Raw genomic sequence first — 26213 nt, 5'->3', positions numbered from 1 at the left:
TGCTGCTTGGTTCAAGTAAAAGTTCTTCAATTTCCCTGCATGCTTTGTGCTCGATGTTTCTTTCGGAGAGTGAAGTCTCATAGAAAGTGTAATATAAGTGTTCCATGGTTGTAAAGGGACAGATGCTCCAGATCAACACTGGTGATTCCCCCGTAATTACCTGCTGCTCTTCCTTCAAACACGTGGTGGACACGCGGAGCAGCTTCTCCTCATTAACATCTTTTAAAACTCACATCTGATGGCACCATTTAGTGTTTCTCTCCTCTCACGTCCCTGAATTGTTGTTTTTTCATTCGTCCTTTAGTTCCAGAGGAGTTAAAACCTCTTTTAAAAACTTTTTTCACACACAGTCTGTGTTTAAAACCGTTAAACACACGTGGAGGTCGTGGGGAGTAAAAAAACTACACGACCCAGACTTCCTTGCAGTTGTTGCTAGGTGACAGAGGAGGACGCTGGGAGTGGAGGCTAACTTGTTAGCTAGCCGGGATAAGGATATGTAGAGTGTGTTTTTTCTCACTTCAAGTGCTTGTCAGTCAGTATTTAGCCTCGTCCCTCGTCGCTGAGTTTCCTTTATGAAACAATGAAGGAACCAGCGGGTGGACGACATGTTTCCTCGCCGTCTCCGGGCCGCTGCTCCCCGGGGTCCCCCGCTGACGCCGACGAGCCGGAGGAGAACACAGACATGGAGGTGAGAGGTTTCCACACAGATCAACTCCTCTTTCAGTTTCATTACATGTTTTACTTATTTAAAAAATGTAAAACCGCAACACGTGTTGTGTGGAATTAAGAGTTTTTAAAAGCATCCATATATTTGCTCCACAGGTGAAGCAGGTCACCCTGCAGGAGAGACCCGGGGAAGTAAAACAACACAACAAGGTTACACGGAGGATGATTTGCTACTTGCATTAGCATTGTTAGCAGTGAGACTCATGCATGAACCACCCCGGGTGACTTTAGAATAATGCATTTTGTTTTCTTATGTTTACAGAAGAGTGGTGTTTTAACTGCAGATGTGGCTTCCAGCTGTGTGACCCAGCTCGGACGCGTTGGGCTGCAGCATCTGTACCATCACCTGTCTCTGCCTGTAAGACACTTCACTTACTCAAACATCATTTGATTTAGAACTGTGTGTACAAACACATACACAGGTGCTAGGTACAAGGAGAGACAGAGAATATATAAGAGTAAATATAGAATGAATACCAAAGTTAATAACAGTAAAAAGTGGATATAAGTTATAATCTAGATTTAGTATAGAATAGGGGAAGGAAAAGACAATTAGGTTTCTTCTTCCTACTCGTTTTCAGATAGAAAATGAAACATGAATCTGTGTTAATTTATGTAAGTTAATACTTTTTTCTTTTGATGTTTTTTCTTTCATCAAATATATTTTATTCTACCTTTTTAAAAAACCTTCAAAATGAATTTAAAAGGCTGGTTGTTGAAGGTATAAACAATTTGGAGCAACAGTTAGTTTTACAAGCAGGTAAAAAACATGATGGCGTTCCACACAGATACACACAGGATTCATGAAATGAAAGATAAAATAATATTGTTACAGCCGTTTTGTCTCTTTAGAAACAATTCTAGTTTAACCAAGATTTGATTTTCTCTATTCTAGAGTCACAATCTCAGCGACATCTCCATCTTATGCAACTATGTCCATCTTCAAAAGCTGGAGCTGCCTCACAACAAAATTAAAGGTGGATCTTGTTAATATTTGGATGACCTTCATGCTTTTGCTCCTTATTATTTATATAAGACAGACAGATTTACTTAAACCTTAACTTTTCTCCTGTGTTAGATTTGTCCTGCGTGAGCCACATGCCCTACCTCGTCACCCTGGATGCCTCTCACAACGAAATCTCCAACTTCTTTGGATTCCAGCCACCCAAGAACCTAAAGGTAACGTGGGACCTTGAGCTGACAGGATAAGGCAGCATTTGATTGGTGGCTCGGGCTTCGTTCTCTCATGCTATTCCCCCAAGATAGGCCTGGATTTCCATAGCCCATCTGTAGTCACTTAGGAAATGCTTACCAGGCATTAGCTGCCCTTGAATGACAGTGAACTTTTACTGAATTAAAGATTCTTTGCTATACTCTGGATTTAGCCCAAGTATTTCTTCAGTCAGATGTACTTAAGGCTTTTTATTCAGTGTGCTGCTTTTTTTCTTCCAGGAGGTCAATTTCTCCCACAACCGCATGACGAAAATGAAGGACTTGTCCGCCTATTCATCTCTTAGTAAACTGGATCTAGACCGTATCCTTACTGAGGAGCATTTACCTCCATGTGCACCCCCTGCTTCTTTTCCCCAGATGTAGGATGTCTTGCTAGGAAAGCACCATCTCTCCACCTGTATTTCCCACCTGTGTATTATCCCTAACTAGTCCTTCCCGCAGACAACAGCTTCACTGAGATCAGTGGGCTTGAGCAATGCTGCAAGCTCGCTCATCTCAGCCTTGCGTGCAACAAGATCCCGAGGATCAGCGGCTTGGACAATCTGCCGCTGAGTCATCTCTGCCTCGTAGGTTCTTCTCTGTTATAAATAAACAGGTGCACACTCACACAGAGGTTCTTTCTCTGCTTTTGCTTGGCAAAATGTGTATTTACATGTATGGCAGTGCTTCACAGGAAGTGCACTGTCCACACAAACACTGTTGGAATTAATTTGGAGTTGTTTTCCCTTGTTATGTGCACGTATGCTCAATTTCACCTGCTTCTGTTTGTCTCTCTTTTCTCGCCTCTCTCTTTATGTCTCTGTTTTGGGGGACACGTTTTTACATTCAGTAAAACCTCGGCCCCCTGTTTCAGAATCAACATATGGTCCAACAGCAGGCCTCTTCTCACTCTTTTGCTCTCTTTCTGCTTGTGTGTATACACGGGTCTGTGTGTGTGTGTACACGTGTGTGCTGTGCTTTATCAGTGTTTCCTCATTGTCAGCAGCCACCGGTCTGGCTGTGTCTGCCCCTGCTGACAGCTGCTGGTGTGTGAGAGAGCCTGGACCAGGTTCAGCACACACTTTCGCACACAAATACACACTCACACCCACACATACCTTGTCCATGCAGCATCCATCTAATCCAATCCCTGACCCCTCTTCCCCCTTTTTCCTCACACGCTGCCTCCCTAAACAGCACGGCCCTGTCAGCCAGCCTGTTTCCTCGCTCATCACAGCAACGACCCTGAGCTTCAAGGGACCAACGCAGTCACCCACCCCCACTGACAGCGGCCCTCTGCCAGGCGACATGCTTGGCAGAGGCAGGGTGAGGTGTGGCCAGACGGCGAGATAACAACTTTAGTCACTGGAATGGAGTGAGAGGCAGGCTGGGGACCCTGACAAGGGAGGAGTGCCCGTGTCTGGTTCTGTAGTTGGTTAGCGTGCTGCGCTAGCACCTCGCCAGCTGTTTGGCTGTCAGTCCTTACCCATCAGGATTTAGCAGAGAGAGGCAGCCTGTCACTCAACCCAGCACTGAAGGGAAAGAAAGTTCAGGCATCCTGCAGAGCAACCATGACACGTCCTTAATATTTGTTAGCGGGAATCATTTAGTGGATATGAAGTATAGAGGTGGTGGTTAGAAGCCACTTGTGTGCACATGCATATGCATGAATATCATGTGTCTTTTTTTGTCTGTGTCCAGAGGGGGAACCAGCTGGAGAGGATTGAAGGGTTGGAGAATCTAAAGAGTCTGCAGGTTCTTGACTTGTCTCTGAACAGCATCAGCAGCCTCTCTGGCCTCCAGAACCTCCACCTGCTGGGCTCCATCAACCTTGAGAAAAACCTGGTACTGATCCAGAGAGAGAACTGGTTAATAACCTGAGATTCAGTGGAAAATTAAAACACAAAACAAATATACTGAAAATCAAAACATAACAGACAAATGCTATCTATCAAATTCCAACATGAATAGAAAAGTTTCTTCATTTTGGCACAATATAAGGAGTGTTTAGTGTTTTTGTTTGAAGACATTTCAGTCGGACACATTGTTAAATTCAAAGGATCAAATCAGGTCATTTTAGGTCTAGCTGCTGTGTCAAGAAAGAGAAAGACTTTTTACACTCGAGAAGTTTCTTAGTTCAATGTTTCCTACTGAACTGTCCCACAGGGATTCCACAACATGATTTTTTGTGTTTTATTTTGTCAGATTTGTGAAATCCAGGAGTGTAAGCATATTCATGATCTTTTCCTGTTGAGGGACCTCAATCTGCTGCAAAACCCCGTCCGGGTAACACAAACCTTCTATTTGAACACAGCCCTTAACCAGCATTCGTGTGTATGACAGAGGTCATCATCCATGTCATATATTCTGTTCTTGCCTGTAATGCTTCTATGATGACTTCCATCTGTTCACTGCCTCTGAAAGTTGATGGTGTTTTACTCTGGCACCGCTGTCGACTGTATACTTTATGAGGTCACATCAGAAAATGTACAGTACTGGCTTTAATCTAACTTCACCATATGTCTTTGTGTAACGTGTTCCATGTGGATGTGACTTACAGGAGCAAAGAGACTACAGACTGTCAGTTGTTTTTCTTCTGCAACACCTCACTGTGCTTGACCAAGAGAAAGTCACTGTTGAAGAGAAGGTATAGATAAACATGATATTCTATTTGGTAACAACACAATTTAATAGCTCAACATAAAAATATGAATTTCACTGATTCCAGGTGTCGTCAGTGAACAAATACGATCCTCCAATGGATGTGGTGGCAGCCAGAGATCACATGACCCACCTTGTGTATCAGCTGATGCAGCCCCAGGTGCTCTACGACAGGTACAGGATACTACAAATATTAATACAACCTTATCATAAGGTAACAGGCCATGTATTTTTATTGGTGAATGAAACGAGGGGATTAAGCATTATTGTTGGACGTGTTTCCAAAACACGATCATAGATATCTTGTAAACTCATCTGCCCTGACAGTTGTTTCCAAACCCGCGCAGGATTTTTATCTGCAGTGTCCCTGTACTGCTCATATTATCTACTCTCTAAAAGAAAAAATGAGTTCATGCATCAGCACTTTTTTCCTGAAAACATCCATCATCAGCAAATAAAATGCTGCAGCTATAGACTCAATTTAACATTCCCCTCCATGCTTCCTAGAAAGCACACATCCACATTACCTACAAGGTTCCTTTAATATTGATCTTAAGAGTGACATTCAAGAAGGGTGAAGTTTGTGCTCTGGCCTCATGGTTTATTGTATTTAAGTCTTGTTCATCTTTGGTAACTGGGAGGTGGGTAACTGTGTGTGTGTGTGTGTGTGTGTGTGTGTGTGTGTGTGTGTGTGTGTGTGTGTGTGTGTGTGTGTGTGTGTGTGTGTGTGTGTGCGTATGCGTGCGTGCACATGCGTGCGTGTGTGTCTTTCCTAGCAGTACTTTGCCCAATACAGACTCTCCCTATCCCATGCTGGTGCTGACGGGTCCTCAAGGCTGTGGGAAGAGAGAGCTGGTCCACAGACTGTGTCAGGACTTGAACGAATACTTTGGATATGGGTCAGTAAAGAGTATTTGTACATACATCGAACCTATTAGCACACAACTTTTGATAAATGAATCCAATAGGATAAACTCATGTTAATTGTTAAAATGAATCATCTGTAATCTAATGCAAAACAAACCCGAGTTAACATTCCTAAAATTAAATCTACTTCCAACTTGTATGTGTCATTTACTCACTAATTTCCCACACTACTATATATTGGCCATACTATCTGGACTGGTGAGTCAAAAAACTGAGGACTGGGTGTCTATGTTTATTTAATAGTTGTAATGAAACATTGATTTCCTACTGTTTTCTTTTCCATGATGACCCTGAAGTGATTTCTTTGTAGAAATCGGGCTCAAGATCCACAGTCCTCATTCCGTGTTCTATTAATCAGCCTTAGAAGTAATTAGATCACTTGTGTCTTGATGGCCAGATTTGTATCCCTGAAATGTGAATTTACAGGATGTATCCGTCCACCACAGCTTAACAGGGTAATAATTTCCCAGACACACAAATGAGAACAATCATACTAAAATGTCAGCATCATTTTAGAAGGTACCCGACATCGAGGCTTTGCTCCAGATTAAATGTTTGCATGGAACAAGGAGATTTCTTCATGAGCATAATGAGATGGAAAGATCACACTAACCAAAAACTCTTTCAGTGATAATATATTGTATCAATGTAGAGCTTTACAAGATATTAGATTCCAAGTTTAGCATAAGAAGAAGCAGCGTTCACATATCATGTGAGTATCAGATACGTATGAACATAAAAAGATATGAAGCGAAACACATGCATCATAAATTAACAACATATTCTTGGTCTTCAGTGGGTGGTTGAGGGTCTTTTCCTGGGGTTTTGCCCCCTTACTGGCCCCTATAGTGGTTACAGGTCTCGGATTATTCACATAGATGTTATAAATTATATCGCTGGATATGTTTGATCTCTACTTTATGTCTGTGTGTGTCTGTCCACAGGATTTGTCACACCACAAGGGAACCGTACTTCGGAGAGGAGAATGGAATCGATTACCATTTTGTCAATGAAGAGGACTTTCAGAACATGATTCACGTGGTACGTTTGCTTGACATCAAAATGTCATTTTTGGCATCAAAGGTCTCAGGAGTGACTGCATGAGAAGAAAAGGGCCTCAGCATTATTTCTGACCTCTTGCACAGTGTCATAAGTCATTCTTACATAATGATTCTCGCCTGCACGTTGGTGAAATGTACACTTAATAATAAATAATAATTGGCTTCCTTGGCCATAACGAATCGAGTAGATGAGATAATCAGTTTTAGCAGGACGGATTGATTTTACTTTCACCGGCTGATATTTAGTTTAGAAAGTTTACATTTAGTCAAAGGTCCCTGCACCTTGAAGACATTTGTGTTTCATATTGTCTTCCTCTTGTCAGCCTGCCTGTTGTGTAAGAGTGGCGGCGGGGTGACCAGTAGAGGTCGTGGTCATGACGTGATTTACACAGCAAAGGCTTTGATGCTGCCATTGAGGCCTTTTTGTCTCCTCCAACAGAGGAAGTGGTTTAAGTTAACCTGACAGTCTGCCCACCCCCTTTCTGCTTGATTTGTCTTTTTCATCCACCTTTTCCCTCCCTTCTTTAGTTGCCTGATTTGATTTATTGCCGTCCTGTCCTCCCCCTTCACTCTTCATCCTCTCATCTCTCTCTTGTCCTCTTCTTCAATCCTTCAGATTTGCCCATCAGTTACAATTCAAACCCACTTCTTGTGACCACTCATATACAAAATTAACCCCAATCGGAAACACTATTGGTACTCATCATACTCTTTACTGTGCTGCAAAGAAAAAGACGGCTGACTGTGTGATTATTTATTGATAACTATGGAATCACAACATGTTAATAATTGTGTGTTTAAATGTTTTTCAATTACCTGTTTAGAGAGGGTGAGGCATAAACACTTTGCGTAACTAGCGGATAAGATTAATGCCTCTTTGTGTTTTAACATGTGAAGCGGTGTTTTGGTTAAAGTCTGATTCTTACATTTAAAAGCCTATGCTCCATTTTATCTTTGAAAAGCATTTTGTAACAGAAGTTCAATAACTCCTGGGATAAGTTGGCCCATGCTGCTAAAAAACAACAGCCCCAAAGGCTGGCAGACGCAGGGTCAGATGTCATGTGTGAGGAGTAATAAACAGGGAGATTTTTGCCCTGAACACCTGGTGAAAGTTCAGTTCGCAGGTGGACAAATGACTTAAGGTTGCTCATCTTGACAGAACATGCTGAGGCTGTGTTTGTGTGTCGCTTCAGTTGATGAACGGCTCCTTGGTGTTCTTTAGTGACGCACTAAAATCTTCTCTTATTCTTTTTCTCCCCGTCATAAATGGAAATTCCCTCTCAGGGTAAGTTTATCCAGACCATGCATTACGGGGGTCACAGCTTTGGGCTGAGCAGAGACGCCGTAGAGAACGTGGCCAGAGAGGGACTGGCCTGCTGTGTGCATGTGGAGCTGGAGGTACGCATATGGAAAACTCATCTGTGAGAGGAGGCTGGTAACAAATGTGATCAGTAAATCCAGTAGAGTGAGTGTGTTCTGTACCATGCTTCATATAATACTGTGTGTTAGAAATCTCCTTAACACCCAAAGGAGTAGCTGAGGATTCATACAGTTAAAATAAAATATACAAGTAAATTAAAAACGTTTTGTCAGAGACATGTAAACTGCTCTGTCTATCCCTGCAGGGCGTCTTCAGTCTGAAGAACAGCTCCTTCCAGCCTCGATACATCCTCCTCATCCCAACCCAGGTGGAGAAGTACAGGGGCCACCTAAGAGGCCGTGGTCTCTACACCCCGGCACAGATCGACACGGCCGTGTCACGCATGGAGCTCTACACAAACACCAACAGGCAACGGCCGGGCTTCTTCGATGAAGTTATCCCCTGTGGTATGGCAAGGAAGCACTTTGTCACTGAATTATTCCTCATTATGCCATTAGCTGTATTAATTCATCTACAATTCAGTGCTTACTAGCAGTAATTTAATATTCTCCTGTGGCTAATTTGATCCATTTGACTAATTACTCAATTAATGTTTAATTGCAGTGTAAAGTGTTATGAATATTTACAAACAATTTTCAACAAACCTCAGTGTTTAAGCTAAGAAAACACTTAATTGGTTCCTAACGAGATATTTTAATCTTTCTACTTATTTAACCTTTGTTTATCATGTTAGCTGGAAAGAATTTGAGAAGTCTTGCTCTGATCGCTCTGATCACAGGCAGTTTGTCATTGGGAGTGTCACAAAAAGCAAAAATCCCCCCCCCCTCCTCTCCCCTGGCTTGGCACTGTCCAAGTGTCATTGATATAGCCTTGGATAAATTAACACACCCTTCTAAAATCCATACACTACACTTTCAATCCAATTACCACATGCATTAAGGGCACGTAGCCGCAGAATAGCTGTGTTTATCATTCCCTCATGAAAGCACTCAGACATGTTAGCTGTTTTCTTAATGAGACGAACATACAGGGAGCGTGGACACTCATCACTTTTATGCACTGCTAGCCAGCAGCTCATTACACTAAGGTCATCCTCCCCATATCTTTGAGTCATTACTGTTTGATGAGAGATGTATTGGCTCTATGCACAACCAGTTTTTTTTGTGTGTGTGAGCAGATGACTGGCAAGAAACGTACCCGGCTCTGAGGCAGGTAGTGAAAGGATACCTGTTGCTAGAGGAACAGGAAGGAGAACACAACAACAGAGCTCCCCCTGACAACATCTCCACAGGTGTGTTTGTTTGTTCAAAGCATTAATAGAGTCAGGGTCGGTGGTAACTTCATAAAGAAAAGGATGTAAGGTTTTTACTTATCTAGTTTTTAATATTTTGAGGGATCCTCTAATTTTACCTGTAACAATAAACGTTCTGGTCACAGGGAGAACAGCACCATAGACTGTTTGACAGCATCAAGAGTGTCAAATGCCCCCTGGTGGCTGGCTGAACAGTAAATCAATGTGCCACGTTGAATCATTGCTACTATAAATTAGATTTCTTCATGCTTTACTTTTGCATTATATGTTCCTAGAAGCACTGTGTTCCCACATGTTTGCTGTAACCATCATTTACATTAATTCACAGTACTAACACACACTTTCCGTCTCGTTTGGCCTCAGGTCATGAGCCAGACGAAAAGCCACCATCACCCCTGTTGAGGTCAGGATCAGGGACGTCACACTTTGCCACAGCTCTTGACCCCTCAGATCCCTCTTACAGAAACTATTTAACCAAGATCCAGGCCGAGCTCACCCCTCAGAAGAGCTCTGTGGTAAGTTACAAGATGTGTGATGAAAAATTGATCAGCTGTGAAGCCTTTAAGTGAATGCTAAATCATCATGACTCTATACAATCTATAGAAACATGAGCTTCAACCCTCTGACAGGATGCCTGCTTTCCATTTCCTCCTGCATCTTACCTGCATCCCCTTTAACCCTGTTTGTCCTCTTTTCTCACCCTCCACATCACCATCCACACATACCATTCCTCTTTGTCTCCCCTTCATCTCACCTTTGGACTGCACCTTCGCGTCACCTCCTCCGTCTGTCTGACTTTCCTCTCTGCAGGAGCTAGCATCCATCAGAAGGCGTGAGCAGCTGGTTAGAGAAGCTATAGTGGGGAAGAGTCCAGGGGTCTACAGCCATCTCTTCAAAAGGTCCATTATCAGGAGCACACACTCCACCGCACTCCACCACTTAATATCAAGTGGCTGCTCTCATTTGGGCCAAATTTGTTTTAATCGCAGCACTTGTCCTAACTGCGTTTTGATGACTTGTTTTGGGTTAGTGCTTGACCTTGATGGTGAAGTGGCAGGTGTCCAAACTGCAATAACAGACTTGTACAGTGGTCCTCTGCACGCAGCTTTCCTAAAATACACCTGTACCTGTCACCTTTTCTAACTAAACCAAATATGAATGAATGGCTGCATGTTTTATTCTAGTGAACCGTGTTATTGTGTGTAAGAATTATTGTTTTTGTCTGTCTCAGCTCTCCTCAAACGGCACCATCATCACAGCAGAATCAGGATCCTGGTGCGGATATCAGTGAGGACCACAGGTACACACACACAAACACATACACACGCACGCACACACACACACACACACACACACACACACACACACACACACACACACACACACACATTTAATTGACTTCCATCCATTCCTAATCCTAACCTTTCTCACACGCACACAACAATAAAACCAGGCACCAAGTTTGCAGTTGATCAGTGAACAGGTGCTAATGCAAACATAGAGTTAAATCCAGATGTATAAACTTAATACATATGTATGTATAACAGATACTAATCTGTACAAGCCTTTACTCTGCACAACTCATAATACAAGCTCTTTGATTCCTCCTGAGCGGAGAGAATCCAGAAGTCTTGTGTTTCCATAACAATCTCAAGCTGAAGATTTGTGAGCAGGAAACTGCTTCTGTCACAGCATTTATTTATTTTTCCTTGGGTCTTTTTTTTTTGCAACACTTTTATCGAATGGATTTTACTGGTAAGAGCCAAGTGGGGACAAATGTGAGCAGACACCCCACACACATGCACAGACACACACACGCTTACACACAAACACACCCACTCCTGAATTCACATTTTAAAGCTTATGCTGCTTTTTGATGAAGCTTTGTCTGCTCAATGAACAGACTTGCTGCAGAAATATGGATTTTATCAGTCTTGCACTGATGTATTATGTGTGTATGTGCAGCACACACAGCTCCCTCTAACCTGCACAACATTGTGTCATTACTTTTCCTCTAAAGGAGATGTTACAGATGCAGAGATACAGTAAAGTGTTCAGTGGAAATTGATTTGTTCCCTGTGGTATCGTGCACTGAGGAGGCAAGTTTCACAAAACCTGCTAAAAATGGTCAAGCTCTGTCAGTGCAGTGTGAGTGAAACACGCCCCCAGCGTTTGCAGTCTGCATTACTCAGCCCTTCAGTATTTCTATAGAGGATACCAGACATCTTTCTACTTGTCATCACTGCTCTCAGCAGGGATGTGTTTTTACTTGTGTGTTTCTATCTCACATATTGTAAGAGAAGATCCTCTCTCTGTGATGGGAGTCGTGTGTGACTTTTTTTTAATTGCCTGGGAGAGTGAGCTAACAGACAAAAACATGCCCCTATTTGTTTATTGCGTACCTTTATTTATTACCATCGTATTCTGACATCATTGATATTGCTCGGACGAAGATACTGTCAGTGTTCCCGCCTTTGACATGTGCTATCATGAGAGGCACTGATCTCGTTCCCATTACGACTATCTCTCTACTTCTTCACTCTCCAGTTTTTGTGTTTATCCTCTTTGTAAAAATCTTACACTTCTCACTGCGTGAACATCTTCCCCTTCTTTCCTATCCTTGTCTTTACCCCCCCACCTTCTGTCTGTGGTGTATCCCCACCTCCCTCCCTCCTCATTCTTCCGTCTACAAGCAGCTCGGATGAGTCTCGAGCCACTTCAGCTCTGTCCGTGCCCAGTTCAGCTGGGGCCATGATCGGCTCAGTGGCACCGTTCAATATCTCTGTCCCTGGAAACACATCGGAAACACTCAAAGGTTATTACTTCAGCTTATTTCTTTGTTAGCTATTTGCCATTCATGTATATATATATATATAAAATGTAACACGTAATTTGTTGTGCACTTATTTTTAGTTTTAACACTTTTTTAAAGTTTTCATGTATGATTAAGTCTCTGTAAATCAAGTGATACATTTGCTGACAAGATGATAAAGATGATTGTATTATTTTGGAAAATGTCTTGGTGAATCTCCATATATTAAATAAAACTCTTCCATTCCAGATCACCTGGCCTCAGACCCAGCCCCTGACGCTCCCCATCCAGAAACAGATCAACTTGCTGAGGACGTATCCCTTTCCTCTGAAAGACGTCCTGGATCCAACATCAAGCCCATCCTTCCTCCCATCCCCACTGGGCGCAAGACCCCTGCAGCACCCAGCCCAGCTCCTTCTCCCAGAGCAGTCGGAGAGGGAGGACATGCGAACACAGAGCAGTGAAAGGTTCAGAGTATCTCACATCTAAGAAAGTCATTAATAAAAGTAGCTGCTGATTGTGAGACTACAGTTTTAACATTGGAAGACAATCAAACAAGGGTGATCAGTTAATATCTATATATTTTTACAAGTACATAAGTTCAAATGTTAGCTTGCTATGTTGAATTAAAAGAACATCAATAACAGACAACCACAAAAACCACAGATTAAGGTGCGATACACTGAAGCCAAACCCTGTCTCAGTGTCAGCCTCTGCCTGTGTTCTGCTTCTCATGTCACAACACGTCTGGATCTCTCACATTTGCTTTGTACCATTTACTTGATAAGTGAAGGTGTTAATGAAGCAAAGTCGTGTGTTTCGTCATTGGCCTGAAGCTACACAGTGTTGACACACATTACAATTCAGGCTCACGTAGATTGACAAACATGTCTTTCAGTTGAGATAAATACAGTGAAGCAGAAAACACCTCCTTTATCTTTCTACATTAATATCTCAGATTTATGACCAGAGAAGGGACGTATTCATCTTGGAAAAGTTCATGTTTTCAAGTCTGTCATGTTTTATGAATGTGGCATTCATTTTCCTGACAGTGAAGTGGCATTATGCTTCCTACTGCTCAGTAATCTCATCAAATAGGATTTGCTATTGACAACTAGATACTGATCTTTTATGTGTAGCGTAGAGCTCTTGTCATCGGATGATAAATACATCATTAATCTTTATCTTGTGTGATGGGATTATTTATTCAACTGGAAAATCATTCATATGGAAGTTGTTGACAGGTATTAAACAGCGAGCCAAAACAAAAATGTCTTTGTGTGTGTGTGTGTGTGTGTGTGTGTGTGTGTGTGTGTGTGTGTGTGTGTGTGTGTGTGTGTGTGTGCATTGTGTATCTGCTTGTTTGTGAATTTGGCAAAGCATTGTTTATTGGTGACTCATAGTAAATGTCATCTGTCACAGATGTATGCATTACTTATTAAAATGGTGCCTAAGTCTGTTCGTAGTTGTGTGTGTGTGCACATACTGTATGCATGTGCTGTTTCCTGGACTGTGTGTGTGTGTGTGTGTGTGTGTGTGTGTGTGTGTGTGTGTGTGTGTCTCACACACACACACACACACACACACACACACACACCTGGCCATCCATCACTGTCTCGTCTCTGAGGCAGCAGATGTTGCAACCCCTGTCATAATTCTTTGGCTGTTTGAAACCAGACAGTGACTTTCAGGCCCCTGGGGTCTAACCTACTTACTCTGCAGTCTTCACACATTACTACAGCCTATCATGGCCTGATGTGTTGTCTCTGTGTGAATGAACATTACACTGAGTTTAGCTCTGTGAGCGATGATGTGTGAAGGTCTTTATGCTCATTTAAAGGTAGATACAGGAATATAATGTGAGGTTGAGATGACTGGAACCTTTGCTTAGATAGACAGAGAGAGAGAGAGAAAGAGATCCCAGATAAGAACTACTTATAGTCACAGAAGCCAGATTTGACTTTTTAGTTTGATCCATGTCCCATCCACTAACATGGAGGAGGTAGGGTTTATAAAATTAACGGCAGCCAGCCACCAGGAGACAAGAAGAAGACAAGATGTCCATCTTCTTATAGCGTGCAGGGTTACATGTAATGACTACAGTATTTATTATTTCACAAATGGAAACGTGTACTGGATAAAACAGTATCAACATCATTATAAATGAAGTATTTGCCTCATGAAATGATATAATACTCTATTTGTCTATGGAGCCGCTTGTCTCTTCACATCATCAGCTGCTGGAGAATAAACATGTTGCACATTTTATTCCAGACATAACTCCTCAAGACAGCAACACTTCTCATCGCAGGATAAAAAAGGAGAGCACAGTTTCTTGGAGGAACAAAGACTTGCTTAGCGTCTGAGATTTATGTCTGTAGCACAACGTTGTAGATATGTTATCAATTTCCACAAAGCTGAACCCCCCCCCCCCCCCTATTTGAGGAATTAAGTTTTTATGTCATACTTAAGACTTGAACAGTGGAAGAAAAGATACTTAATCTGTATTTTTATTCTGCTGAGGATGTAATAAATAACAGAGATGGTATGAAATAAGAGAATCAGAAGCAGTGCTGCATCAGTTTGACTGATTGAGCTGATAAAGCGTCAGTTCTAATGCAGCACTGTGCTCTTCAATAATACTTTCCTGTGTAAATCAGCTGGACAGAAAGATTGGAGATTTAATCAAAACTTCAATTTAAACTATGCTATACTTTAATGTGCTGAATATACTAAAGTGGAATTTACTATATTTTTCTGTCTTCTATCTTCAATAAGAATTGTCAATAGTGGAAACTCACGCTGTTTAAATATAGCCCTGTTGTTGGAGGTCAGTCTTCCTTAAAGCTTCACCTCTCCGCCGAGATCCTTCTCCAGTGCTGCTTCACTCTCGTACAATTTCCTCGGGCCTCAGACCAGGTGCACACCACCATCATCGGGCCTAATGAGCTGCCACGGCATTTTAAACAACCTTCAATTACACTCCGTCTTTACAGTGACAGTGATTTGTCGGCAGCAGTTACGGCTACTTTCACCCGCTGTGGGTTTTCTTATAAAAACTCTCGTGAAAACATGGGAGGAGAGAGGGAGGGTTACAAGGCTGAGTATGGACTCGGGGAATAGTCTGTGAAAGAACAATAACATGTTACAGGTGCAGCTGTTAACGTGATAACTAACCTCACACGTGTGGACGGAGGAGCGGGGACACACCTTCTCAAGCTCAGACGTATGTCGGGACGTGTATGTGTCTCTTCCTGCAGACATGATATACGCTCTTCAATTAAAATACCTGCATGTTCTTCATTTGAAGACAGCACAGGTGCTTTGAAGAACGGAGAGTGAATCGATAGCACTTGACACAGAGCTGGTATCATTTGTAACCTTGCATGAGTAACTCTTTTCGTATGGATCTCCTCTGACAGTTCCTTGAAAAGGGGAGTGTGACTGGGTGCGGGACTATGAGAGCGGACAGCACCCACGTGTTTCTGATTTGTGCTGAGCTTGTTGTTTTGATTTGATGAGCTGTGTGTTTCAGCAGAAGGGATGAGGAACCACTCACATGTGGTGGACTGTCCATCTCACTCGTCTTCAACCTTATCCCTCTGTTTCATTCTTTACAGTAGTGAAAAGGACATTTACTACTCACTGGGTGTGCAGCTTCAAAGTCTTTGTACTTAACTCACGTTTTATGCTAATTCATAATTCCTGCATTCTGACACAGCTGCACAATATTGGTTTGAACCATGTGGGTATGTGTACAAAATAATTCAATATCGCATGAACAGATTTTCACCAAACTTGGTGTAAACATTACTTGGGTAGGTATCACCACATGATTAACTTGTGGAGCTTATTGGTCAAAGGTCAAGGTTAAGGTCATTCTCATATCACACACACACACACACACACACACACACACACACACACACACTCCATCAACGCCACTCATATTATAGCTTGGTTAGTTTATACAACAGTAAATCCATGAGGTTATATTCAGTATGCCCCAAATTTCTGATCTACTCAGAGAAACATCTTAATTTAGGTCTTGACTTTAAGTGCTTTTCTTGCTCGCCAAATATTTTCCTCCAACATGTCGTCACCCGCTGCAGATGATTAAGTGACACTTCACCTCAAGGGTAAGAGCCACAGACTGGAGGCTGTTGCCAACGGTGAGCACTCGGCTGTTTCAACAGGGAACAGTCTGGATTTACATCTGCAACCTTTGTGCTACTTGTCCAGAGGATGTTCGAATAGGTCAGGGCCGTGATGAAGTGAAATCTTAAACAACACACACACACATGCACACACCTCTGCATTAACTCTGCCGCATGATGTGGTGGCACGCTCGGTAACCATGGCAACGGCACTCTGCATTGCACCTTCCTGTGCGTGTGCACGTGCGTGCCTGTGTGTGTGTATACTATGTGTGTGCGACTCCTTATTGTGTTCCCCGTGGACAGATTAATTCCCTGCCAGATTCATTCCTTGTCAGCTCGCTGAAACAAAAAGTTTCTGTTTTAATTAGTTTGCTGCAGTGTCTCGCTTCATCCATCTATCTGTATAGTGTCGCTCTCTCTCTCACACACACTTTAACTGTCTCTCTCCCCCTCCTCCTTCACTCTCCCTCTCGCTCTCTAGTGTAATTAAAAACAGTCAGTGCGGATAATAGAAGCGTAATAGTGGGTAATTGCAATAATCAATACAGAGTGCATACTAAGGAAGTCACCATTCGTCAATATATAGATGTGTACACAGAAGTGGGAGGATGTGTCACAGAGTGATCTTGGCCTTTTTTCATCTACAAAAGATTTCTGCTGTAATTAGTTCTATTGTGTTTGTCTTTCAGTAGAAAACACAAACAAATACATGCAATAAATTGTGTGTTTTAGTAGCAGGTACTAAATCATGTTATGTAAATAGTGTCATTCAGTCATTATACCATACATTAGCTTTAAATAAAACATTTTAGCACTTTATTCACTTTCTTAGATGTTGAGTTAGATGATTAAATTGATTCTACAAAGCGAAATAGTCATTTAGCTTGAATTAGCATGTAAACAGTGGGAAACCTGGCTCTGTGAAATCTCATTAAACAATCAGGATATGTCGTTAGTGAGCCTCAGTGGTGCTGGTGGGTGGATAATGTTACCGAGCCCGGCTCACTCTTACTGCAGGTTTTATGAAGTGCAGTGTTTTTAACCAACTCTTTCTTTATTTCTTAGATGTGCTGTTTTCTCTCTCTTTTTTTCTCTCGGGCTGTTTATCCGATTTAAATGTTGCTTTGTCAAAGTCTGACGTTGTTGGGCGAAGGATTTCTCCTCGGAGCAATTACGAGCAAACTGTCAACGATTATTTTTGCATGAGAGTGTTTTTAAGTGCACAGACATACCCACAGTCCGAGTCTGCTTTATTCTCACTCTTCATAGTTTATATTATATTTTCTTTGTTTTATTATTTGTGATCAGTATAAATATGTAACTATATATCTTTTTTAACAGTTGCTATATTCATCTTACTTTCTTCTGCTGATTCTGATGAGCAGTGTTGCCTCTTTTGTTTCCCTGAGTCATCATTTCATTCCTCCATCCCCAAAAGGGAGGAGATGCATTTTATACATTTGGAGATATTCTTCAAATCATATCAAAAAGTTTCTTTCCACGTGAAATATTATTGTTATGTGTTATATTAACTTCTGATTCTACCTCCTGCACGATGCCACTGAAAAGCAAACTTCTGATTCTTATATAAGATGTCAGTGTTCGGCACAATTGCATAATTTCTTCTTCCTGAAACTTCCACATCTTCAGCTGGTTTGCAAACATTGGATGTGACAGGCCAGTGCAGCGGCAATGTCCAAAAAGTCAACAGGAGGAAGGTCCAAATTGGACAGAAGAGGACAAGAGACACGTCTCTCTCCCTCTCCTGCCTCAGCTGCTTGGTCCCCTCAGGCCATGGATCAGGTGGAGGGCGATATCAGTGGGTGGAGGTGGAACAAGACCAGACAAATACCCTTACTGGAGCAATACTGCCCCCTCCAGGGTGGACTGACCTCACCTGGGAGCCAGGGAATGCCCCCCCCCCCAGCGATCCAGCTGTTCTGAGCTGAGGGAGAAAAAGGAGACAGTGTGAGAGTTTACGCTCCAGATGTGGAGAGAGATAGAGAGTGAATGAGTGAATGGTTTCGACCTGCGATCGCACGTTTGACCTTTGTTCTGGTCTCTCCACAGGGCGACGACAGCACTTTAACAAACCTCTTTTCTCCTCTCCCTCAACCTCCATCACTCTCCTCCATGTGTTTTCTCTCCTTCTGCAGATGTTTTACCCTTCAGTCTGCCTCTTCACCTCTTCTTCATGTTGTCATTTTTCTGTCTCCCACTCTTTCCTCTCCTGTGGGAAGTGCTGAACCATACCGACTGGACCCGGCCAGAAGTGCAGCATGTGTTTGCAATAACCATTCTTTTTTTCCCTCCCTCTTTCATGCTTCTCTTTTCTCTCAGTTCGGGAGCTTTGTATTTCACACTGTCGGTCAGAAATCATTTTACGCCAGCCTGTCCCATTTGTGAATCACTCCAGCCTGTGGAGGTGTTCTCATTACCTTGTCCTCCCTCTCTGTCACTGTATCTGCTGCTCTCTTTTTTTCCTCCAGCCTTTCATTTCCCTAAAAGTTTCCCACTGTCCCCCTCCTATGAAATCAAGTGATCGGCCGAAAATTTCAGTCACAGCATCCTGAGGTGGCACAGACCCCCGACTGTCCGACAAATTACTGTCCTCCTCCCTTCAACTGTGCCGTGCATATTAAATTAGACCAAAGAGGGACATTTCAAAGGCCATGCAATGGGGGGGAGACAAGTCTAAAGAGACAATTACAACAGAGGGAGGAGAAGCAGAGGTGTCCCCGCTTTAAAATCCTTCACATCACCTCATGCTGAAGCCAGAGTTTGACTTTGTCATCTCCCAGCAGATTCCTGTTTAACGCCAATGAGAGAATAAGACCACGTTTTGAATAAGAAGCTTCATTTGGTTTTTGTCTCCATAAAAATATGATTATTGTGAAAGTCAGTAAATGGTGACTCACGTCAGGTCACAGATAATTCCGGGAATTATGCCACTATCTTTTTTTCTGCGCCATTGAACCACATTTACCTCTTCATGTCTCTGTTGGCTTTCATGTTTATATGCAAAAAAATCTACTTCCCTGAATTTTTATGCGAACACTTTTCTATAATGCACACGACGCAGCAGCCTGCCCCCCCCCCCAGCCATTTTCCATTCCATTGAGTACTTCCACAGAGCTCAAGTGACCTGCTCAACAGACTTGTCTCTGCTTGTGTGTGTGTGTGTGTGTGTGTCATCTCTCAGCCGTGGCCATCATGCAATATTGTACAACACAAGAAGACACATTCCACTGAGTTCACTGCCTGACTGATGGAGGGAGTGCATTTATATCATGTAGTTTACACAGAGAGTCTTTACATATGAGCACATATCCTGGTTAAGGGCAAAGTCTGGATTGGATGAATGAATTGTAAACCCTCCCTCAAGAACTAAAAGAATATCATAACCCACAGTGATGTGAATAATCATTTCCACATTATCAACAATCCTTGAGAGCAAAAAGAGCAGTTTTGGGAAAGATTGAGCAATTCACGTTATCTTCTGTCCTTGGACACTGAATGAAGTGCTGCTTTACTGTATTACTGTGGGTAATACAGGGCAGTCGAGAAATAAAATGTACAGGACACCAGCAGTTGGCAAAAACTAAGAAAGGGTTTAAAAAAATGTTTTCTAGACTTTTAAGATGTTTATGTAGACAAATGCTAAATTCAGATACTAACCTGTCAACAAAAACTATTTTTCTGTCATTTTCCATCAGATACTACAGATGTTGCTTCTTTTTAAGCGTTCACCTCAACCGACTCTAATTCCCGTCTGCGTTTCTCATCTCATCTCGGAGATAGGTCAGGTTTAATTGGCAAAGTGTAGCCAAAAATTCCTCAGCTTTTATCGTTTGACAGAAACACCTGGATTTACAAGCCAGAAGCTTAACCTCGCCGCTTTTTGTGCTTGGCAGCCAAACGTTTGGACTGCCAAGTGAGAGGAGCCTGTGTGAGTCTGCAGAGATGGAGTGAAGCACGCTGGGAAGGCACGGAACCTGGCTGATAAAATAACCAGACACTTTGCACACGCACACAAACGCTCAGGCACTGATAATCTACCTTTTTTTTTTTTAACTACTGAAGGTTTTTCTTTTCACCCTTGAGCAAAGCGTCATCACATATGCACGGTTAAAATTCTCCGCAGACGCTGTTTAAACAAGTTCAGTCGAATCCTGAGTGAGTGTCGGAGTTGCACAGACAGAGAGGAGATGTTTGGGAGCTGTGATAGTGAAGGTGATAGCAACATTTCAAGCAGTAGTAAATTTTCTCTGTCTGAGTGACAGGCGCACACCTGAGCAGGTGGGAACATGCCTACCACTGATTCATTCAAAAAAAAAACATTCTCGTCGGCTTGTGTCGGATATTTGACAGATTCTCTCATTCCCCGTCTCCGTCTATCTCTGTCATGTGGTGTCTGAAAGGTTCAAATGTTAAGTGTGGACAGTTGGTGACCTTTGACCTTCTCGGGGGGGTGTAGTTCCTAAAAAACCGACATGCATGTAAGTGCTCTCTGCAGGTCAAACACAAGATCACCACTCCTGAACTACAGAGCGGTGCAGTTCGTCTTCAACGAGCCAAATCTCTCAGATCTGCATAAGCTACTGTGTATTTTCACAATGTAGTCCATATATCTACATAATCTGCATTCACTGGCTGAATGGTGTTTTAAATGATCCTTTCACATAATTAACACAATCGCAGCTTTAAATTCTGGATAATCTGGACATTTTGTTCCGCAGTGAAATAACAAACCATCCACACGTTGTAATTCTTAAGACAGATGAGTCAAAAAGGCCAAAATCCACAACCAGCAGTCGTTTGTGTGATTGTTCCTGACTCACATTCCCACACGTGCATCTTTAGTTTTCTGTTTGTGTCGAACATTGGATTTACTGTGACACCATGTCTTCGTATGCACTGTGAAGAGAAGTGGCTTTGTTCAATATTTTGAAAATCCTTCTGGCGGCTTCAGAGCGGTAATTGGACACACGCGCTCACGACCGTTCCTCCGAACCCAGACCGCTGCTGCTGCATCTCAATTCTCTGCTGTGGTGCAGCTTGTCCCGAACAAACCAGCCCTCGTGTTGCAACCGCTGTTTTCTTCTGTTGCCATGACAGCTCATATCTCAGGCGAGGACGGGGAGTCGCACGGTTTATGAAATTAATTTAACACGACGAAAATTGTCTGCGTGAGACGAGTGCCGAGTAAGCTCTCACCAAGGGTATAGATGTTTGTGTTTGTGTGCTTTTGTTGTTTCTGTCTTGGCTCATCCTGTCTTTTGTACATCTATGCTACAGTGTGTGTGCGTGCGTGTGTGTGTGTGTGTGTGTGTGTGTGTGTGTGTGTGTGTGTGTGTGTGTGTGTGTGTTCATGCGTATGTTTGTTCTGCTAAAAGGCTTGGCACTGAGCAGACCTTTTGTAGTTGGCAGCAGCGGGCACTCTGCCCAGCTTGTGTGGTTTTATGGACGTGAGTCAGACTTACATTAGCCTGCGGCCAGGGAAAGACTTCCCATCTTCCTGGTGTGAAACCAACAATGTGCCAACACTGTCTGAGCTGAAGTGAAACTAACACAAGAATCTGATCTTCCTGACTCGTATCTCATGCTGTCAGTCTCTCAATAGTGGCATTAACGCCACACAAAAGGAGGCAGGGAAGCAAATGTGAGTGGATTTCACTCGACAGCAGCACGTGACATTCTGGAAATTTAATTGAGAAACATTTCAAGACGTATGTGGTCAAAGTTCAGCTCAGAGACGCCGTCTAATTTTTGAAAAAAAAGCCCTGGGACCATCTCCACATGAGCTCAAGCTAATGATATCACAGTCATATACCCAGCAGTTATACAGAGCACTGTATGAAAAAGTAATACATTCTGAATTTCAGCTCATAGCTCCAACTTTACATAATTAAAGTGCCATGTGAGAAATCACACAATTAACGGAGCGCCTTACAACCGGCGGCTTAAGTGGTGTTTGATTCTCATAACCTCCACGATGGAGCCAGTGGAGCGAGAGAGAAAAAGAGAGGTGGAGAAATGAAGATTTCAGAAATACATTAAAATCTGTATTTCATCAAATTAGAAGTAGAGGCCCCTTGAATAGCTGCCATGAGGCATGAATGGTGAATGGCCGAGGCTATTCCAAACAGAATATTATATTCACTGGATTATTATATTCACTTGTACCTCAATTTTGTACATCATCAGTGGCCTCTGCGCTTAACACGCTACTTATGGAACTGGTAAGAGACAGGTTTTTCACTTTTACCTTTTTTCCATTGGTATTTTGGGAAAATAAAAGTTGGCAAGAGGAGCTAGAGTCTCACTTTAGAGACACTATTATTATAATAACCAAGTAGGTAATTACCTGTGATTTATATTTTTATTGAGCTGCCAGTAAAGCTGGGCAGCCTATGGAATTCCTGATGACTGATGATCCCTAACACATTCATACCTGCGTGTAGACAATTTCTTAATCTCTTGCCTTCTATATTTACTCCCTCTCAGCCATAATAACTCCCACACCCTCCCCTCTAAAGCTTTTGCTAATTTACTGCAGTTTTGCAAGTTTTTCCCTGCCTCTTCTTCTTCCTCTCCGCTACCGGCACCTCTCTCTACTGGAGGCGAGATTTATGGCGGCCCGCTTGGAGTAAAAGCGCAATTAGCCGAGGCAAGGCTAGTTAATATTCCCTAACTGAGCACCCCCAGCAGATCCACATCACCTTTTATACCTAATCACACCTGCTGCTAAAACACAGCTAGGCTCGCTCACCCGTGACGTAATTGAGCTGAGGAATCCATCAAGACTGTAAATTGGTGAATGTTAGTTAAAGTTATGTTTCTGGCTAAATGCGAAGGGAAATCACTATCGACGCCGACACCGGAGGATCCTCTTTCTGTTAAAGCCCATTTTACAGCATAGGGAGGGAATCATGATGTGGTTCTGACTGAGGCATCCTCCTGAGCTTCCTGAAGATGAGGTTAGTTGCAGGGCAGCGTGTTGCTCAGATGGCCCCGAAGCCAAACCAGTATCCTCCTCCCCCTCTATACATCAGAATACATCTCTCACACTAATGCATTTCCCTATGGAAGTGCTTCATTTTGCATGATTGGTGCAAAAGAAGACTGGAAAAGATGTCTGACGTTCATTTACACTCTTGCCACATGTAGTTTGCATCAACAAACTTAACTTAACTTAAACAGTGTGTGTTTGTGTGTGTGTGTGTGTGTGTGTGAGGCGCAGCTGAGGGGCAGGAGACTTGTGTGAAGTCTCTGAAAGGACAATATGATAGTTTAGGGTTTTAGTTTCACTTGAAAATGAACGCTGCTTTCCCGAGTAGCACTCGAGAGCGGCCACTTTGATTAGAGGATGTTAACCTTTTCAAATTGATGGAATATAAATGTCATGATGTTGAGAAGTCCTGGGACAGATTATTCTATGTGTACTTTGGCCTTGAAAGGTCCAAGAGAGTTTGAAGCATGGGTGGTTTTATGTCTATCAACTCATAGACATAGACTGCATGATATGTCATAATCATCAGTGATAATGTTTAAACTGTGGATTACATGAGCTGTAATTTCCTATGTGAGGCAGTGATGAATGGTAGATACTGTGGTGTAATTGCATACATACTGTATATTGTTGTACCTTCTCCCATTTCTACACGATCATCTAAACCTGCGCCTCAGCCACATCCTACTACAGCTGTGTGTGTGTGTGTGTGTGTGTGTGTGTGTGTGTTGAGTTATAGCATGTCAACACTGACAGCTGGCTAAACCCTATTAAACTGGTCACCACATTCCTGTGGTCCACCTTTAACAGGTGACCCAGTGCCCCTCAATATACACAACACACTCACACAACACACATTTACAGACTCACACACTGAGACAGGCTTGTAAAACACGACAGATTTATCCTCGTCCCTGTCCTTTCTGCTTTGAGAAGGCGTTTGCTTCTACAAGCTATTTTGGCTGGGTTTATGTGCGAGTACACAAACCTTTAATACTGAGGCATGTGGGGAATACAAGAGCACATGTTTCAACAAATTGACCCTGGCTTTGTTTGGTCTTTATTTGATGCTATATAATTTAATGTTGGCTGAATAGAATATTGTGAAAAGGCATTTCTTTTAAAAATCAAAACATCATTTATCACCGTGCGAAACACACAAATGAAACAAGTCGTAAAAGACTTTGAGTATTATTTGCACCAACATGCAGAGTTCTCTTGTTGGCTGACTCCTGTTGTCAAGTGTGCGTAGGTTTCTGTTGTGTTTTTACATTCCTATGACTCAAGGAAGATTCAGCTAACACTACGAGTGTCATGGCTAATTTAGCTTCCAAATATTTTACATCATTCTCCTTCGCTTCTTCTGTTACCCTGAGGTGAAAGCTCGTCCGTCTGCGCCTCCATGCACTGCACATGCACTGCACATGCACTGCACATGCACTGCACATGCACTGCACATGCACTGCACATGCACTGCACATGCACTGTAGCACAGTAGTAATGCATTCCTTGCAGGGTCAAACCTCACCAATAACCCCCACCCCTCTCTTCTATCTGTCTCTCTATCTTTGTCTTCTTCTCCGTCTCTCTCTCCCTCTCAGAGCCAACAGGTTGCAGCAGCTTCACAACCCCCCCCCCCCCCCACACACACACACACACACACACACACACACACACACACACACACACCCCACCCCTCTCCCAAAACTTTTCTGTGCTTCAGCAGAGCCCAGAAAAAAAAACCAAGCTTCTGTCAGTCAACCACTCACACTCTCAAACACACCTACCTCCTCCTTTCTCAGATACAGACGACTGGATACACCCATTGATTCTCATGCACCTCTCCAAGGAAGTTTGATTTATTCATTTACGTTTCTGCCTCTCTCGGATAAAACTTTTTTTTTTGTTGTTGTAATATTTAGGGAATATTTTTCCTCTCTCAGCACTTGAGACGTCGCCTGGATTGGGAAGATAATGATGATTCACTCGTCTGCAGTGGTAAGTGAGAATGTGAGGGCCCATTTAGGACCATAGTCAAAACCCATTACTTTAACTGCACTTTAATATGGTGCTTTATAGAATAGTTTAGGGTTCTTAACTGTCCAGAAACCCTTGTTACAGCCAAAGTATCTGGACTGACGCCAACACTCTTTATACTGCAGCTCCTTAAAGTGTAATTTCTACCTAAGCTGCATTACTTCTGTGATATCAGTGCTTTTGTTGTCTGCTTCTTTTCTCGTCTCAATTGCTATCAAGTGTTAAGATACAGTAATTGCTACAAAGGTACCATTTGATTAAGTTTAAGAGCAAGTTGATACAATAAACTCTGTTCATGCACTGCAGACGTCCTGAGTCCACGTCCATGTGTCTTTGCAGGAGATGGTGCAGAGATTTCACTCCTCCAAATACAATCGGAGCATAAAAATATGATGACGTGCATTTTACAGTCGTGTCAGATCTAATGCTCATGCTGGGTTGTATGTGAGAGCATTGTCCTGAGATGAAACTATGCAGGGTGAATTTTAGATTTTCTCACCCCTGCATAGACTTGTCTGAGTTGTTTGACTGCAAAGGTGATATCACGGCAGTATGCTGCAGCTTATGAGCTGTGTATGAGTGCATGGGCTTTTATTTGAGTGTGTTTTAGCTGTAGATGTTCATGTGTGCCAGTAAACTATTGTATGTGTGTGTGTGTGTGTGTGTGTGTGTGTGTGTGTGTGTGTGTGTGTGTGTGTGTGTGCGCGTGTGTATGCGCCTTTTTACTGTTTCCCACCTAAAGGGATAATCCCGCCTGTGAAGTGGTGAGGTGGAAAATATCCTTATGTAGAAATAGCTGACGTTCCCGCAAGGGAAGGGGGGTGTGTGTGTGTGTGTGTGTGTGTGTGTGTGTGTGTGTGTGTGTGTGTGTGTGTGTGTGAGAGTGTGTGTGAGAGTGTGTGAGAAAAGAGA

The 26213-nt window shown here is 42.7% G+C and overlaps 2 protein-coding genes across 5 annotated transcripts in view; both read left to right on the top strand.

The window, feature by feature from the left end:
• Positions 1-431: 431 nt before the first annotated feature.
• Positions 432-13363, top strand: lrguk (leucine-rich repeats and guanylate kinase domain containing). 3 transcript variants are annotated; one of them, XM_020092168.2, is made up of 21 exons: positions 432-688; positions 823-876; positions 989-1084; positions 1622-1703; positions 1805-1905; positions 2179-2260; positions 2401-2525; positions 3640-3783; positions 4144-4224; positions 4499-4585; positions 4667-4773; positions 5379-5498; positions 6471-6567; positions 7872-7985; positions 8213-8414; positions 9146-9259; positions 9644-9795; positions 10091-10179; positions 10512-10580; positions 11974-12095; positions 12342-13363. In XM_020092168.2, the coding sequence occupies exons 1-21, from the start codon at positions 581-583 to the stop codon at positions 12554-12556; spliced, it is 2361 nt and encodes a 786-aa protein (XP_019947727.2). In that variant the 5' UTR covers positions 432-580; the 3' UTR covers positions 12557-13363. The 3 variants fall into 3 exon arrangements, with proteins under 3 accessions (XP_019947727.2, XP_019947728.2, XP_019947726.2); XM_020092169.2 differs by having other exon boundaries at positions 5376-5498; positions 11977-12095; XM_020092167.2 differs by having other exon boundaries at positions 5376-5498.
• An 11661-nt stretch (positions 13364-25024) lies between these two features.
• The window catches only part of col7a1l (collagen type VII alpha 1-like), a 52947-nt gene continuing 51758 nt past the window's right edge, over positions 25025-26213 (top strand). For both annotated transcript variants that reach the window (XM_069519820.1, XM_069519817.1), the window contains exon 1: positions 25025-25262. The gene's annotated coding sequence lies outside the window, so the exon portion shown is untranslated. The remainder of the gene's footprint in view (positions 25263-26213) is intronic.

The sequence above is a fragment of the Paralichthys olivaceus genome, chromosome 23 (assembly GCF_024713975.1).
Source record: "Paralichthys olivaceus isolate ysfri-2021 chromosome 23, ASM2471397v2, whole genome shotgun sequence".
Lineage (NCBI taxonomy): Eukaryota > Metazoa > Chordata > Actinopteri > Pleuronectiformes > Paralichthyidae > Paralichthys > Paralichthys olivaceus.
This window is presented reverse-complemented; position numbering and strand designations above follow the sequence as displayed.